The 15,863-nt window shown below is 43.0% G+C and overlaps 1 protein-coding gene across 1 annotated transcript in view; it reads right to left on the bottom strand.

The window, feature by feature from the left end:
* The window catches only part of tspan18b (tetraspanin 18b), a 44,964-nt gene that overhangs the window by 20,620 nt on the left and 8,481 nt on the right, over window positions 1-15,863 (bottom strand). Inside the window, exon 2 of the mRNA XM_031862393.1 lies at window positions 6,483-6,566. Coding sequence (XP_031718253.1) covers window positions 6,483-6,485 — 3 coding nt within the window. The 5' untranslated portion in view covers window positions 6,486-6,566. The remainder of the gene's footprint in view (window positions 1-6,482; window positions 6,567-15,863) is intronic.

The raw sequence follows: 15,863 nt of genomic DNA, 5'->3' as shown, positions 1-15,863 counted from the left end.
ATGTATATGTATATATATATACATATATATACATATATATACATATATATACATACACACACATACATATATAATATGCACCACAAAGCCTTCATTAAGGCATTTGTTTAACCTACCAAGCTAGAAATTAAAAAGATTCCCCCCTCAGGGAGGATAGGAATTGTCTAAGGAATCATCTCTACACATTCTGCAAAAACTGATGTAGAAAAAAAATCTGCGGGTAGTTGTAATTGCAGTCTCAGTGAGGGAGGAAAATTAATTATTTGGCAGAAACGAACCGGCACTCTTTGCTTTGTAGTTGTGATTATTAATTTGCTCTCCCATAGTGACAGCCAGGATTGAGGCTAGGGCTGAGGCGGAGTAACAAGCGGATTAAAAAGAAACTTCAGAGGAATTGTAAATAGCTTTACACAACTAGGCAGCCAGACACTGTCACCTCTAATTGAAAACAAAAAAGTGAACGTGCCTTCTTTTATTTTCTTTTGTCTGTATGTTGCAGCATGTCCGTCATGCTATCTCATAATCTTGTCCAATGCCGTATGTGCTGTCAGATGGCTCCTCTGCGTGATCTGTCTGCTTCTCTGAGGCGACGGTGACGCTTGGGTTATGATCGATGCCAGCTTTGAGTGCTGCCGTCTTTGATGGGGATCTGCTGTCGCTCCAATTCAGCCTGAACCCTTGCACCTCTTCCGACTCGGAAATTCACATTTTCAGGTGAAATAAACCATAATCTCCCCAAACCACCGTCTTAAACAATAACTGCAAATTATTATTCTACACAGAAATATGGCAATTGTGCAAATCAGAAAGTCATCACCCATATCTTTTTCTAGTCTGTTTTCATTTTATTGCGGTGTGCTTGCACTGGTTTGCACACACTCACTTTGCTAAGCCCAACTGAAAAGCCTAATGAGGGCACAGGAGGTCTTAATTGAGATTTGCATACATTACGGTCTCACAAAAAGAAGCGACAGAAAAGGCCCTTTCTCATCCCTCCTGCTCTCCACTGTTAGTTCTGGGCTCCTATGAAGAGTGCAAACTGTATTTATTGGAGAAGGGGATGAAGAGGCGGAACAAGGTTGAGGAAAGGGTCGGATGGAAAAACTCTCAGGGCTCAGCTCACGTCTCATTCCCCAAACAAAATGTCTGATTTCTCTTCCAGCTTCACCCTTTAGCTCTTCGCTCCCATCTAAGGGTCAAACCAGCTGTCAGATCTGGAGCCAATTTTCTTTTATGCATTAAAATGCATTGCATGCTTAAGAATGAAGTGGACTGTACGGGCCTAGCCAGGCTCCGAAAAACAAGCCTATGGTGCAAACCAGCATGGTATAAATCAAACTGCCACGGAGACCCTTGAGAAAGTGCAGAGTAAACAAACTGATCTTTCCCATGACTCCCATGGGATCGCAGGTCCTCATCGATCACAGCCCAGCCGTAGTGATCAGACCACTAAGTCCCCGTGAATGTTCTGCAGAGTACATTATGCAGACAAGGGAAACGTGGTTCACACCCCAGGACCTGCAGCCTTACAACAACATCAACAAATTACTACCAGGCAGAGCTTCCTCAGGTGTGCTGCTTTGCTAAACCAACAATGTGTCAAGATAAGGAGTTGTGTTGCATTGTCTTTGTATAGACCAGCAAAAACAAAACACCCGTTATAAATAGACAATACACACAGCTTATGGAATACTGCACTGCTATATTTGCAGACAATGTGTTTGTTCCCTGGAAATACTGTATGTACGCATGTCCTCAATCTGACAATCTAAGTGGCAGGTCTTTGCCCTGAGGTATCCAGTAAATGCCAACTCCTTCTCCTGTTACTGACATCATGAAATGCCACACGGCACTAAGATCCCATTGTTTACTCTTGGCAAAGACCGATCCACAGCCAGCTTGGGCCCGTGGAGACCGGCATGGTTAAGTTTGATAGTGGATTAATGAGAAGTGATCCTAAATCAGCGTCACAGTGCCGACAGAAGCCAGAGCTCAGTAATGAGGGCAAACCCATCTGACCTACATTCTGCTCAGTATGAAGATGAGGAATTCTGACACATTTCTACAGGCCTGTTTTCATGCTCAACTCAGAAAACCTAAAGGCATGTTTGGCCAGTGGCTACACTATCCGCCATGATGGTCACGTTAACCGACTGTGGTTAAAAGATAACGAAGACATAGACCTGCAGTTAGAGTGCTGCATGTATAAATAGTGAACCCTTGGGTGGTTCTCCTTGAAGTTGACACTTTCGGCACGATTAATAAAGTGAGTCCATATCCCCCTGCTTCACTGGCCACCGCCCCGGACAAATGGATCAGCGCGACAAGGACACTGTGTCTGCTGCTCGCCAAACTGTCCTCACCCTCCACCCATCCCTGATAACCAGCCAGTTCACTTCATTGTGAGTGTGAGCCTGCATAACAAACTATCATTAATACTGAAACCCCGTTGAGACGATAAGGGTTGGAGCTTGACCCGTTTAAATGTCATTGACCCTCTAAATGATCACCTGTAGTTGAACCCTGGAGATGGCACATTTCGTCCTCTGGCTCCCTGAGCTCAGCTGGAGCAGGTGTGTTTCTTCCATCGATGTATGCCACTCTAAAGCTCTCTCCAGATAGCACTAATAGCCTCTGACAATGACACCGAGGGACCACACACATGACACATTAGCCTTTATCTCAATTAGAAACCCATTTTCATATTTCTCCGTGACTCTCTAAATCAGCCGCAGCAAGTAAACACCCTGAAATCCAAATAAAGACAGGCTCCTCTGGCAGTGAGCAGGGCTCCCCTGAGGCGCACCATGTCCCTTAATGAAGCTCCAATTAGAAGAGAATGAGCCCTGGGCTGTGCTGTCACACTGAGGAGCTTTGAAGTGTACAGAATGCTAAGCAGCTATAGCACTTTATGCTACTTTAGAGGACATGCAGCTTGCAGACAACAGTGAACAACCACAGAGAGAAAGTGTACAAAAGTAGCTCAAAGGCAACCGAGCACACGGTGCCTGTGTGGGTGCAGCTCACACAGAGAGCACGCTGTACAAACTCAGCCAGGTTAGGAAGTTGGAGAAACCGCTAGGCTTGTAGCAAAGGTCCTCATGTTGGCTAAATGCACAGGTGGAGACATACAAATGCCCTACCCTCAGGCAAGCTTAGCTTAATGAGTTTTCACAGTACATATATTGGATTGGAGTACATTATCAGCTTCTGCACATTACGGGCATTGCTAGTTCTCCACAAAAAAAAAAGTAGTCAGTCTCTGATGAATTTGCCCTGCCTTGCAAAGCCATTTATCATTTCAGTCCATTGTTGCCATACGTGCAGTGAATCTAAAGCAGTTCTTATCTGAGCCTGTGAGTGGCGCTCTCCTGACCCATTCAGTTTAGAAACGAGATTGCGTGAACCCCCAAGGGCAGAAGTCCTATGACCAGCCAGCTGACACATTCCTGAACAAAAGGCTGATTAACTAAAATGAACAAATGCACAGCCGGAAACTTACTGACCATGTGTTGTCTACAGCACTGCAGGCCACATTCTTGACATCCCAAATGGGTGCACATCCAGCTGTTTGTTCAGTACTAACAGTTGCTCATACTTCTACAGTGAAATCGATTCTGCAGCTCCTTAGATAAGAAAAATTGGAAGGGGGAAGGGCATTGATAGCTTCTTGGTTAACTTGAGCAGAGGACATGTGATTGAGATGAGCAGATTTTGGTTTCTGTTGAACACTAGTGCGTGTGTGTGTGTGTGTGTGTGTGTGTGTGTGAGATCCTCGCTCTCTCAAAGCAGAGAATCTCACTTAATTGTGTCGGCACCTCTATCTGGCTGAGTGAAGACACAAACTGGCCGGTCTGGGCTGGATCAATACCAGGCCCAGGCACATGGTCAATGATGCATTGATCCCCTGGAGTTCCAGCTCTTAATCCGCTAGTTGTCTGGCAGTGAGGGCATGTGGTAGCAGAACACAATGAACACATAAACACTTCTGCACCCTACCGCCTGGTAGGACTCAGCTTGGGCTTTTCCCACGAGGTGCTTTGGAGGATGACACAATGCCATTGGGGCTTTCCACAAAAATGATTTATGACTCAATTTAAAACTAAATGCGCAAACATTTCTAAGACGACAAGAGTGGGATTTATTTCCCAGCAATCCTACTTGTATTTTTTGCTTTCTTTTATGCAAATTTCTACAATCTTAGCCAAAATCCTCTTATTATGTCTGGGTCATGTGAAATGGATTGAATATCAGTTTGACAAAAAGTTTGAAAAATCGAATCAATGAATCACCAACTCTACTTTGACCAGTGTTTGACCCTCAGGCAAGAGACAATTACAATGTTTGTGATGTTCTCTCTTGTTTTAGGGCGAATAACCGTTCAAGTTGAGGATGTTTTCTTCACCAAATCTCCATTTAAAAAAAAAAAAAAAAAAAAAAAAAAAAAAAAAAAAAGAAAAAAAAAAAGAGTTTTCCTCACAGATGGCCTCGGCAGAAATAAACAATGGGAGATTTAAGGAAAGACGATGCTTTCAGCCTCAGGGGACTAAACACAAAGGGAAACTTAGGAGGGTAAACACACGCAGAAGCCAAAAATACACGAGTCACACACTCAAGTGCTCGTACGTCACCAAATCCTGACAATTAACAGAAATATGAACACTACCACGAAACTAATAATCATAATTGTAGCTTTCTTATGGCTCAAATACGCAATTTTGTGAAATCAGTTGGGGTTGTTTTTAGCACATGTTGGAATCTCTCCAGCCCTCCAATACGGACACCGGTCTCCACGGCAACCCGGAAATGTGGTGAGAGTGGCCTTTGTCTGCAGAGCAGTGTTTGGCATCTCCATTTAGCACTAGTTCCTGTTAGAAAACAAAGGGGAGCAGAGCCCAGCACTTTACGACAGGGGGACAGCTCGGCCAGCCATTTGTGTAATGAGCGATCACTCACACCCTGTTGCAAGGCCATATGTTGGTTTGAATACAGCTAGTTCCCCTCTGTAGAAGCTGCTTCATCACTTACTGATGACTCTGTGTAGCACATACACACATACTCATCAGAATCTCCATACAGTCAGCTAAAGTTCAACGAAAGGAACAGCGTATCCTAATTTGTGGTACAGGCTGGAGTTTCGAGCGCAATGCAAAGATTAAAAACACAAGCCCCGAGGACGAAATGTGTGAATGTTTGCGCCTCGGATGAAAGAGATATCCACATATATCGGAGGCCCCATTGCAAATAACAACTTCATAGAAATAAACCAAAAGAATGTGGCAGAAAAAAATCATGATTCTTTGATCTTGCCTTGTTATTTGCTGTAACGGAGGCACCTTGTAGTGTTGTGTGGTTATCAATGTAACTCTGTGACTGTGAGACTGTGTGATTATGGAGCGATCAGTTGGGATCGTGCGTACTTCAAGCATTAAAAGGATCATTTTGGTATATTTCAATTGACCCTTTGCTAAGCCCAGTCCCCCGCTGCTACTCCATCGAGCTTTCAGAGCTCAGTTGCAATGTTACTAACTGCGCTCCCAGAATAAATTATCTAGTAGCTACAATTTTGTACAATGGGGGAAAAAACACAAGCAGCCAATAATCCCAAAATTTAGGCAGATGATCTAAACCAAATTATATGGAGGTAAAATTGAATGTGAGAACCCAAATTGTTGGTGAAAAAGTCAGTCTGTAAACTGTATTGGATGTTTGTACATTAAACTTAGGTGATCATTTTTAAATGTAGCCATTTCTCCTTGAAACACGTTTGTTAAGCTGCGTTTCAAAGCGATGGTCATCTGACTTGACCGCTTGTGTCCGACTTCCTTCTTATTTTTGGCAATACAAATTATTTCCACAACTCCGAAAACAAGACAAACAATTATTCCTTACCTCAGTTCTTATAAAATAAAAAAAGATTATGTTTATAATCTTACATGTCACTTGCACATGTAGCACACATTTATTTGTCTGCTTTTATGGTTGTGCGCTCTCTGACTGATTACAGCTGATGTGTCTGGGTCTAAACTCCCCTTTAACCTTGCAATCTATACATGTCTGCTGCTCAGCCGTGTCTGGAATACTAATATTACAAATGCCAATGCAAATCAGAGTCTAACAAAGACCAGCGTTGACCTGCTGTGGTGGGTAAAGGACAAAAGCCCTTGTCTGGCTCTTCACAGGACCAGCTTCACACACCGGCTCTCGCAGCACCGCGCCTCCTGTTGACGGCAACAATGGCTTTGCGCCTGTGCTGTCAGCATCTTACTGAAAAGAGTCTGTCTGCAAGCTCTTTCTGCAGTTTCTCTCACTGATTTAACATGCGTCTGCTGGAGTTGAATTGGTAGAAATCATTCCTGACAACACCCCCGCATTACAGATGCTGAGGGAAAACTCAGGGCAGAAATATGTTTCACACTGAAGATAAAAGTTGTTTCTTTAACACCATGTGTGCTTTATTTATAGATAAAACAGTCCCATACCATGAGTATCCTCTTTTGCCTCTTCTTTCTTCAGGTGAAGCTGATGACTTCTCTCGGTTCTCTCTCCTCTCCTGTTTTCATGGGCTGTTGGACCGAAGCACAATGGTAGAAGCAGAGGTGAGGACAGAACTAATGAGATGAATAAACAGTGAAGCCAGGAGGCAGAGAAGTGGCACATTTGTCTTGGTATGCACAATTCATTTAAGCAGAATAAGACTGTGAGCTTGAAAAAAAAAAAAACCCACAGAAAATAAAATTCTAGGACACTTAAAATGACAGAGTTTGCATTTATTATGTATGAAGCACTCGCTCCCAGCAGCGGGCTAATTTAAGACTGCATCAGTGTTTTATGTGTGAGTGTTTCACTCAGCTGGAAGGCAAAATTAACAAGGAAAGAAGAAAAAGAAAGAGGGTATAGTAGCAGTCCCAGTCTGTGTTCTGGCCAGGTAAAAGTGTAATACCTTCCTTGAGGTATTTGAATGTGTATATCTTCTTACTTAGTTAATTACCCTTTATTAGAAGACCCAACTCACCACAGTCTCCTCATACAGCTTCTGACGTGACCTTGATGAGCATATGAACTTATGCATTATTCACTGGAAAAAGAAGAATACCTAGATGTCTTACTTGCTGGCTTAAACTGTCAATGTACAATATGTTTCCTGCCAACTGTGTCTAATGAGCATAAATGCTTTAAACTTTCTCCTGTTTCTAAACTGCTTTGCCACAAGTGTCTCCCAGCTGAAAATAACGATATCGCAATGAGAGCCAATTAAACCGCTGGTATTCCAGGCTCGATGTGCAAAAATAGTCAGCAGCGTGGTTTTGACTGACAATACTTTGGAGCCGGTTTCAAAGCCCTGGCACAGACAACTACAGCATCAAATATGGCGAGAGCTGCCAACGGAGACATGAACAGCATGCAGCTCTTGCCATTAGATGGTGAAATACAGGCAGGGTATTCTCAGTCTGACAGGGGCTGGGGATGGAGAATATCCCAGGAGTGTTCTGGCTGATAGAGCGAGCTGCATCATCCCGCCGACACACCATATTGCCAGCAGACATCAGATTCGCCAGGACGCTGAACCAAACTGACAGTGGCTGCAGCACACCCTCCCCCATACACAATACAGGGGCTAGGATTGCATCTAGAAAAGGCAATCAAAGGCAGGGTGAGGAAACGGGCGAATCCGAAAAGCGGTGAGATGCACTGGAATGATACACTCGGTTATCACAGAGCCTTGAATTCAGACACTACAAAGCACAAGCTGAATCAATAACATCTCCACAGTGGCAACACGTGCATGTGGAGCCAAAGGATGGAGCCAGTCATTTACAAAATATTCACCATGTGGCTTAGAAAACATAACCATGAGGCAATAAAACACTGCAAACCCTTTCCATAGTTTGAGTCTATTACTACAGCAGCAGATATGTACATCATCATGCCTGTAATCTGGTACCGAGCAGCAGAGTGGTCAAATTTTACCCTGCAGCCTGTTGCAGAGGTGTCTCTCCCGAACCCCTGTTTAGAGAGCTATTAGCTGTTGAAGAGCAACAGTGGTGAGGGTCTGCATTATTTTTGTGGTTTCCATGGAAACCCTTTTCACTGGAAAGTGGAGCACCAATGGGATCGCAGAGCCTCATTGAATCGGTTATGGGGGTGAGAAGAGAGACGAGCGCAGGCGGCTGAGAAAGCACAACAATAGGACGAACCCTCGAGGGAGACCGGAAAGGCCAGGCTGCTGAGGGTCCAACAAAGCGGGGAACGACTCAACACTAGAGAAAAGGTTTCATCTACATCCGCTCAATGGCTTTCCTTTTATAGATTGCTCTCGCCAACTAGTCATTGACATTTAGGCTCACGAGCACTGTGGGCAATTTAAACATCAAGGCAGCCACTAATTGATTAGCCTCTGCTGATATTTCAGGCTCTGACAATATTATTGCATCACCAACATCTATCCAGTGTGTAAGGCAGTAGGACATTATAAATGATGCGTCTCTAGATACAGTATGTACTGTTATCCCCACAGTGCCTTTCACAGGAGATAGCAGAGGAAACTGAAGTGGTAGTAAAGGAATAAGAGGAATGAAAGAGTCAGTATGCTTCAAATGAATTGATTCTTCGATTTTCAAACGGTGTCCGACCTCAGTATCGGGGGCTGTTGGATCAGGTCCAAATTATACTCAGTTCAATCAGTTTGGGTTGGGTCTCATTTTAATGCAACGGGTCTCGAGTATGTGTGTCAATAACATCCTAGCACACTCAGTATTAGCTCTGATCACATGGTACATCATAATCAAAGCATGATTTTAAGAAAATCAGCAGCCTATTAATACGATTTAAGCTAATAAATGACAATTACTTTTTGGAATTTGATTAACAGACATGAAAGTACTTTATGAAATGATTATTTACTCTCGCCCAGTTGGCTGCAGAAGGTTTTGTTGTTGGTGCAGGAGGTGAAACTAGGACCTCAAGCTGCAGTGTTGGTGCTGTCTCTGTTTTAGGCTCTGTTTGGGTTGGATTTTTGGTCAAATTATCTTTATCAAGTCGAGTCTGACTGTACGAAATATTTCAACTTCCCTCTCAAGCTCAAATTTTTCACTCTTCAAACAAATATTTCAATTAAACTTCACATCCAAGTGCAACACCAAGAGGTGTCTCCATTTGTACAACTCTTTGTGTCTTAGAGTGCAGCCGTTTGCAGCAGCCAAACACACTTTTGCTGCCAAACGTGATCTGATGACATGTTGCACAAACTTGATCATTTCGGGCCTACCGTGACCTTCGCACTAAATGCACCATATACTGTAGGACTCATCTGTTATGTTTCATGTTTCCTCATCCTGCCAATCAGCTGGGCAACCTTGACTGAGTGTCAGAGGTCGTAGAACAGCAGGCAGTTTGATCAGCGACACTTCCTCTGGGGACAGGAAGTGGGCAGGAAAACAAGGGAGGAAGGGCCAATTCTTCCATCTACACCTCGCAGCTGGCTTTGACCTCAATTTCTCACCAGTGTTGATAAAAGCAAACCTCTGAGCTGCAGAGGCAGCTGCACATTTAGAGATGATGACTTATGGAGCTTTTTACGCCTTTAATCAAACCTTTATAAACACACTTAATAAAAGGACACATTTACAGTTCTGGATGTCAGCCCTCCCTGGTGATCTCCAAGTCCAAGTCCGTATACATCATGGGATAATATCAAAGAAATGAGAAGGAGGGTAATTGCCGGCAGCCATATATCTCCTGAACGGCTGGCTGCTTTAATGAGGGAAATACTGAGGCAAAATGATCACCTCACCTTAACTGGATTTATTGATCCAACAGTGCGAGTCAACTACCAGAGATAAAGATAAGCCACCACGATGGAGAAACAATCTCCACTCTGATCAGAGGGCATCGCTCAATTAATCACTCACTCTCTTGTCTCTGGCCACAGATAAACCACTGTTTTCTTAGTTCTCCGCACTACAGCAGGTGCTCTCGGGTTACACGCCCGGCTACAGTGTATTCACTCATTCGCAGTAGACAATTTTTCCAGCTAAAGATGCAGATTGAACTCATTACACAGTCATCGGTTTTCTCTGTGTTAATTGTTTTCTGTGCTAAATGGAAACCTGATAAGAATTCAGCCCCTGGAGACGCATTTAGAGGGTGCTATTTTGATGCTAATGAAAGCTGACACTGTGTCTACCTCTTTGGTAAGTCGGCAGCAAACATTATCCAGGACTCTTTGTAGCAGGTTCCTCCTGCCCGTATCTTTCGCCTCTAGATACCCTCATCAAAGAACGATGAGAAGTGTGTTTCACAGATCCGTTCAAACATCTGCAACCTGCTTCTCTAATTACACAACAGCAACTTCTCTCTACTGACACCATGATGAAGAACAGCAACAGAACTACTTGTTGTTATTGTCTTTAACCCATGCCTGTCAAACGTAACAAGCCGCCTTGTACACCACCACACTTTCACCCTACTTCCCAGGCCCCAAAGGCTAGCCCCCCTGTCTCTGAGGAGCCAGGGGCCTGGAGGGTAACACAACGGTGCTTTGAAGTCGAGCGATTAAAGAGGAGAGTCCTGTCGAATTGGGATGATGGGGCTAAGGTTGGAAGAAGGGGAGGATCAGTACGAGGGACAGGAAAGGCTGTGAATACTGAGAGCTCAGGGCCCCGTGGGATACAATTAAGAGCAAGGCTTTTTTAGTGAGGGTTACAAAAACACACCAAGGATAGCAGCAGAGCAGCCTTCCAAGCCAAGGTAAGAGTTCATTACTACAGACACAGGGGGGGGCTGGGGCTGTTAAACTCTCGTCAGTTTGTTCGAAGACTCCCCCACCCACAGGCCCTCCGAGCTGACGAACAACAGCCGCACGATAACCATTTTCATCCCAGTTAAAAGCTAAAGCCCAGTAAAGCTTGAGAATCACGCAGTTTACAGAGCCTCAAATTTAGAAAGGAGCTGGGATGAAGATCCAAGCTGCCAGCACAAAGAGGAAGTCTCCCCTCGGGATGTTTTCCTCAGCTGAAACATTATGAGTGCACTAAAGACAACACACCCGTTCTGGAGTCAAGTCAGTTTAGAAGAGAGACAAGACAATAAAATATTTTGAATAAAAGAAAGATATGACTCGTATAAAGAAATGATTGTCTTCATTATAAATGAATGTGCAGATTATTTGGTCATCATTTGGTCTATATGATATCTCGTCATTTCAGCTCTAGTATTATTATTATTAACATATTGTCAGTAAACCCCATCCCTAACATACTCAGTCTAAACAAAAATAGACAAGTATGTTTACCAAAGTATTTAAGTAATAACACCATTTTGTTTTTGTATGATGCTACACCTGAAAGACTTAAAACCAGTTGGAATCCATGCTATATTATGTACTGAAACATATGGTCATACTTTCCAAAAGACATTGAATGTAGAAATATGTGGCCACTATTGTCCTTTGAGTCAAACCAGCCACTTGAACATGTGTTAAAAACACATCTGGTAACCATTTCTAGGCCTCATTTAAATGCTGCTAAAATACCATAAAGCAGTAGGTTCTGTATATTTGTTGAAATCAGATTCTGTAGCAAATACCACTTTAGCCATGATCGTTACCACAAGGTCCTTATCAGAGGGAACTGCCCCATACTAACGTTTCCTGTAATTGTGAATATCTGACCTTAATATGCATTCATCTTCATCCTTCTGCCTGCTTTAGACTCTTGAAGCTGTTGGTGTGCTGACAAACAATGCGGTAAACATCCCAATGCAGAAGGTACACAACAAATGGAAACAGATTATCTGCTCAGTGGGAACAGATGCAACTTATTTTCATAATTAAAACCATTGGGAGGGCATTTGAGTTTGGACTCCTCCACAAGCAAAACTTCCCTCTCATAGTTTTGCTTTTGTTAGTCTGAATTTTGCTCCATGACCACTTAGCAATTGCCCGTACGTCACAAGACAATGCAAATTAAAAACAAAAACTTTGACACAACTAGGATTAAAGTATAAAGTATACCCCTATAAAAGACAATATGACCAAGAAATGGTTCTGCCCAAAATCTGGGGCCTAGTGGGTCCGGTTCTAGTCGCTGATGGTTTTCACAGCACATCATCATAAGCACACCAAGCGAGGCGAACCATTATGAAATTCAGATAATAGTAGCGGCTAACCGTGATTGATTGATTCCAAAATAATTATTTCTATTTGGCCTATTTGAGGCATATCTTTGTTTTCAACCATGGACAAGGTGAAACAACACCGTCAACGCCTGAGCTAAAACACACTGACCTTCTTTGTTTACGAGTACAAACATGTGGCTCACATTACAATACAAAAGTATAAACAAACATGGAGGAAGATGGCAGGATTGCTGCCCAGTTTATAAAGTCTGGTGGTATTTTGCATCTCACTACTTTGTCATGGCAATGTTCATTGTTGCTGTACTCCAGCCAAAGTCTCTCTATAAAAAACATGTTGAGGTTAGTGCATAAGGAAATGACAGGAAGCAACCTGTTGCTCAATCTGGACAACAAACCCCAGAAACATATTAAAGACATGCTACTTTGGAGTTTCCTGTAGTGTTTTATAGTGAACCACCATCGCTAACATCCTGAACATCAATACACTCCTGAGAAATAAAGAATTAACCTTCACGGACAAAGAGCAGAAGCGCTGTATATTAAATGAGCCTTGCTATTTTTTTTGTCAGTTAATGATTAACTAAATTGGATACGAGATGAAATGTGTTGAGTAGCTTACCACCTCTGCTAAAACATTTCATGTGGGAAATCCTACTTATAGAGTAGTATCAATCAACTGTTACAGTCCAGTGTTTCAAAATTAAGCAGAAATCACTAAGGATTATAAATATTAAACAAATAAAAAAACGGCAACGCTTATAGAACTGCAGCAGATATGGAATCAGCACCTTATGAATCGATCATATATTATATCAGGTGGTCCCTACTGATTGCAATTCACATCTAACTAGTTGACAGTATAAAATCAATGAAGTTTTGATCTTACAGAGGCAATTATGCGCACACTAAAATCTATTTCTTGTGCCCCAATTTACTGAGTAATAAAGAACGTACGTCTAAAGTATTATCCCCCAATTGAAACAAGTGCATAAGTTATCCAACAAAAATCAAACATTTGCATTCCCTTTTAGTTTTCCATACCACCTATAGACACAAGCACAAATGAATGTATGTAAATGAAGTACTCCAGCAGGTTTTCCTTTCTATAAATTCCCCGGGGGAAAAAAATAAGCCATGCGTTGTAAATTATGTCAGTTTCAGAGCCAGTCACCTTGGTGATATAATTAAAACTGCAGTAATGCCTGACATTGTATTTGTAAAGCGTTTACATTCAGGTGTATTTGAGGAACTGAGGCAACAGACATTTTGAGTGGAAACATTGTCTGACTTGATCTCAGCAAGAATTGTGCTCCACTGAACACACAAAGCAGTGCGCCATCACAAGAATAAACGCCAACACACACATGCATTATAAAAGCTGCAAAGAAAATCAGAATGAAATCAGAATGCACTTTATAACAAAGATGGTAGCCTGCATCTTTGTGGATTTTGCAGGGGGCTGTACGGGAGCAGCAGGGCAGGTGCCCTGCTGGGTTACGAGCCCCAGAAGCTTTGCATCTGGATTGTTTCCTCAGCCCAGAGGGGCTCCACACCGGGACCTCCTCATAAAGCTGCACATGTGCCAAAGAACCCCAAATCCCTCCATATCCTTCATCTATGTCAGCCTGTATGTGGTTGCGGTGATGGCACATAACAAGCAGTGAAAATGACTCGTGCTTTTTGTTTCTCACATTGTGAAATATGCTGTCACTAATGGACAAATACCCCGAAATGTGTTTGTGCACGATGGGCGAAAAAATGGTTTTATCACTCCTGTTCTTCAGGAGAGCAGGGCGAGACTGGTGGCAGGAGGATCACTGAAGCAGCGGATGATGAAACCAGGATAAAGAAGAACTCTGAACTGTGTGAGTAAGACTTCTGCCCACTCCAACAACCTTAAGGTACACTCCTGTCTACATGGGTTCACTATAAGCTCCACTCCATGGGACAAGGAGCTGAAAGATATCCTTTGAGGAGGTATCCCGCTTGTGAGTGAGTCCAAAAGAGGAAACCAGGAGGGACTGAAATGTGGAAAAAAATGGGTTGGACATTTTCCATGGTACAATCTTGTGAAAATGCAGGAGTGCTTTATGAAGCATTCCTTCGGTAGGCTGAAGGAGCCACAAGCGGGGAGACATCAGGAGAAATCATGCTTGGCTCAACACAAAAAGCACTCAGAGAAATGAGATTTAATCTGCTGAGCTTAGAGTGTATTAGCCAGATGTAAATAGTCAGTACCAGCTGTGAGAAAGTTAACATCTACGGCCCTGCTGCTTGGAAAAACAATTCATTAAACATTATCAATGAAATAAACTCTGCAAACAGTTCTATTTAAGGCTAAAATAAAACTTTCAAAAGCCAGGGACATTGCAGTTGTGGGAGTCAGTGGGTTAAGGTCAACTGGCCCCACTGAAACACTTTCTGAGAATACTCTGCCTCCAGGCCTGAGCTGTGGGAAAGGGAGTTTATGCAATTACATCACATTGATTTATGGGAGACAAAGGAAAGATGGGGAGAGGATGGAAACTGAGCTGCTTGGAGGCAATCCAAGATTTGGTCCCTGAAGAAACACAAGTCAATAGGTTTACACCACAAAACATGATGGATCTGGGACAATTGTGTGGGGATGAATGCGGTCAGAGTAACACTGGCAACACGGTGAGGTCAAACCTATGTAAAATGATGGGTTTACAACTGAAAACACACAAAAACTATGAAAACAGCCATGATTGTAATACAGAAGCTTCTCGGTGAACCTGCTCATGGAGCACAGGCGGGTGACAAGTTCAGAATAGCAATAACACCACTGCTGAGCGTACTTTCAATTTTCTCAACTCTGGGGACTGCCTTGCTCGAGCAGATGCTGCTGATGTTGTCTTGAGTATTAATTGGGTGTAGTGATGAAACTGTGAGTAACCCAAGTGTGCACTGCAGCATGCACTGCAGCATTAGCGGGGGTAGCATATCTCCATCAGCCCACCGCGGCCTAAGAGTTATAAATAAACAGTCCATTTAGTGCTCTCCACTGCTGTAACAGGACCACAGGAGTGACCACAGCTGGGGTCGTAATGGTGAAGCACATTACTGCTCTTCTGCTTATTTAAACATTTGCAAGTGACTTGAGTTTAAAATGCAAAACAAATGCTATCTTCCTTCCACTTGTCAAGGAGACGCACGTACAGAAGTCTTGTGAGCTGAAGCCAAGCCACCGTGTGACTGTGGTACTAATCACCTGAAGCTGGAACTAAAGCAGCGTTCATCAAATTGCCACAGTTGAATGTTGCAGATTGTTAAAAGAAGTCAGCAAAAAGCTGACATCTACTCAGAATTTCTGCCATATGGTCCAAACAAACAGCATATGAGCCTACGGAGCACAGGAAAAATGCAACTAATTAGTTTTCCTCACATGAGACTTTGATACTAGCCACCAAATGGAAAAGATATGAACATAGCAGGAGGCGCTTACAGAAGACAGTCAGTATAATATGTTTATGGGGTTACAGTAGGAGATATTGAAAGGTTTTGTTTTTTAACTCTGCAAGATCTCCAACAGTCTGCAAAGTCGCAAGCTTCTTGGAAACACTACAGACCCTCAGTTTGGGCCAAAAGCAACAGAATAAATATATAAACACGAAGAGCTGGCCGAATATTTGAAGGGGGTGTTTTGAAAGCTCAGAGAAGAGACTGGATTATCATGTGGAATGGGGGCTGCTCTAGATGTGGCA

The sequence above is a fragment of the Anarrhichthys ocellatus genome, unplaced genomic scaffold (genome assembly GCF_004355925.1).
Source record: "Anarrhichthys ocellatus isolate YVR2014 unplaced genomic scaffold, GSC_Weel_1.0 scaffold2, whole genome shotgun sequence".
NCBI classification, from domain to species: domain Eukaryota; kingdom Metazoa; phylum Chordata; class Actinopteri; order Perciformes; family Anarhichadidae; genus Anarrhichthys; species Anarrhichthys ocellatus.
The sequence above is the reverse complement of the archived record's forward strand: the minus strand, read 5'-3'. Positions and strand labels throughout refer to the sequence as shown.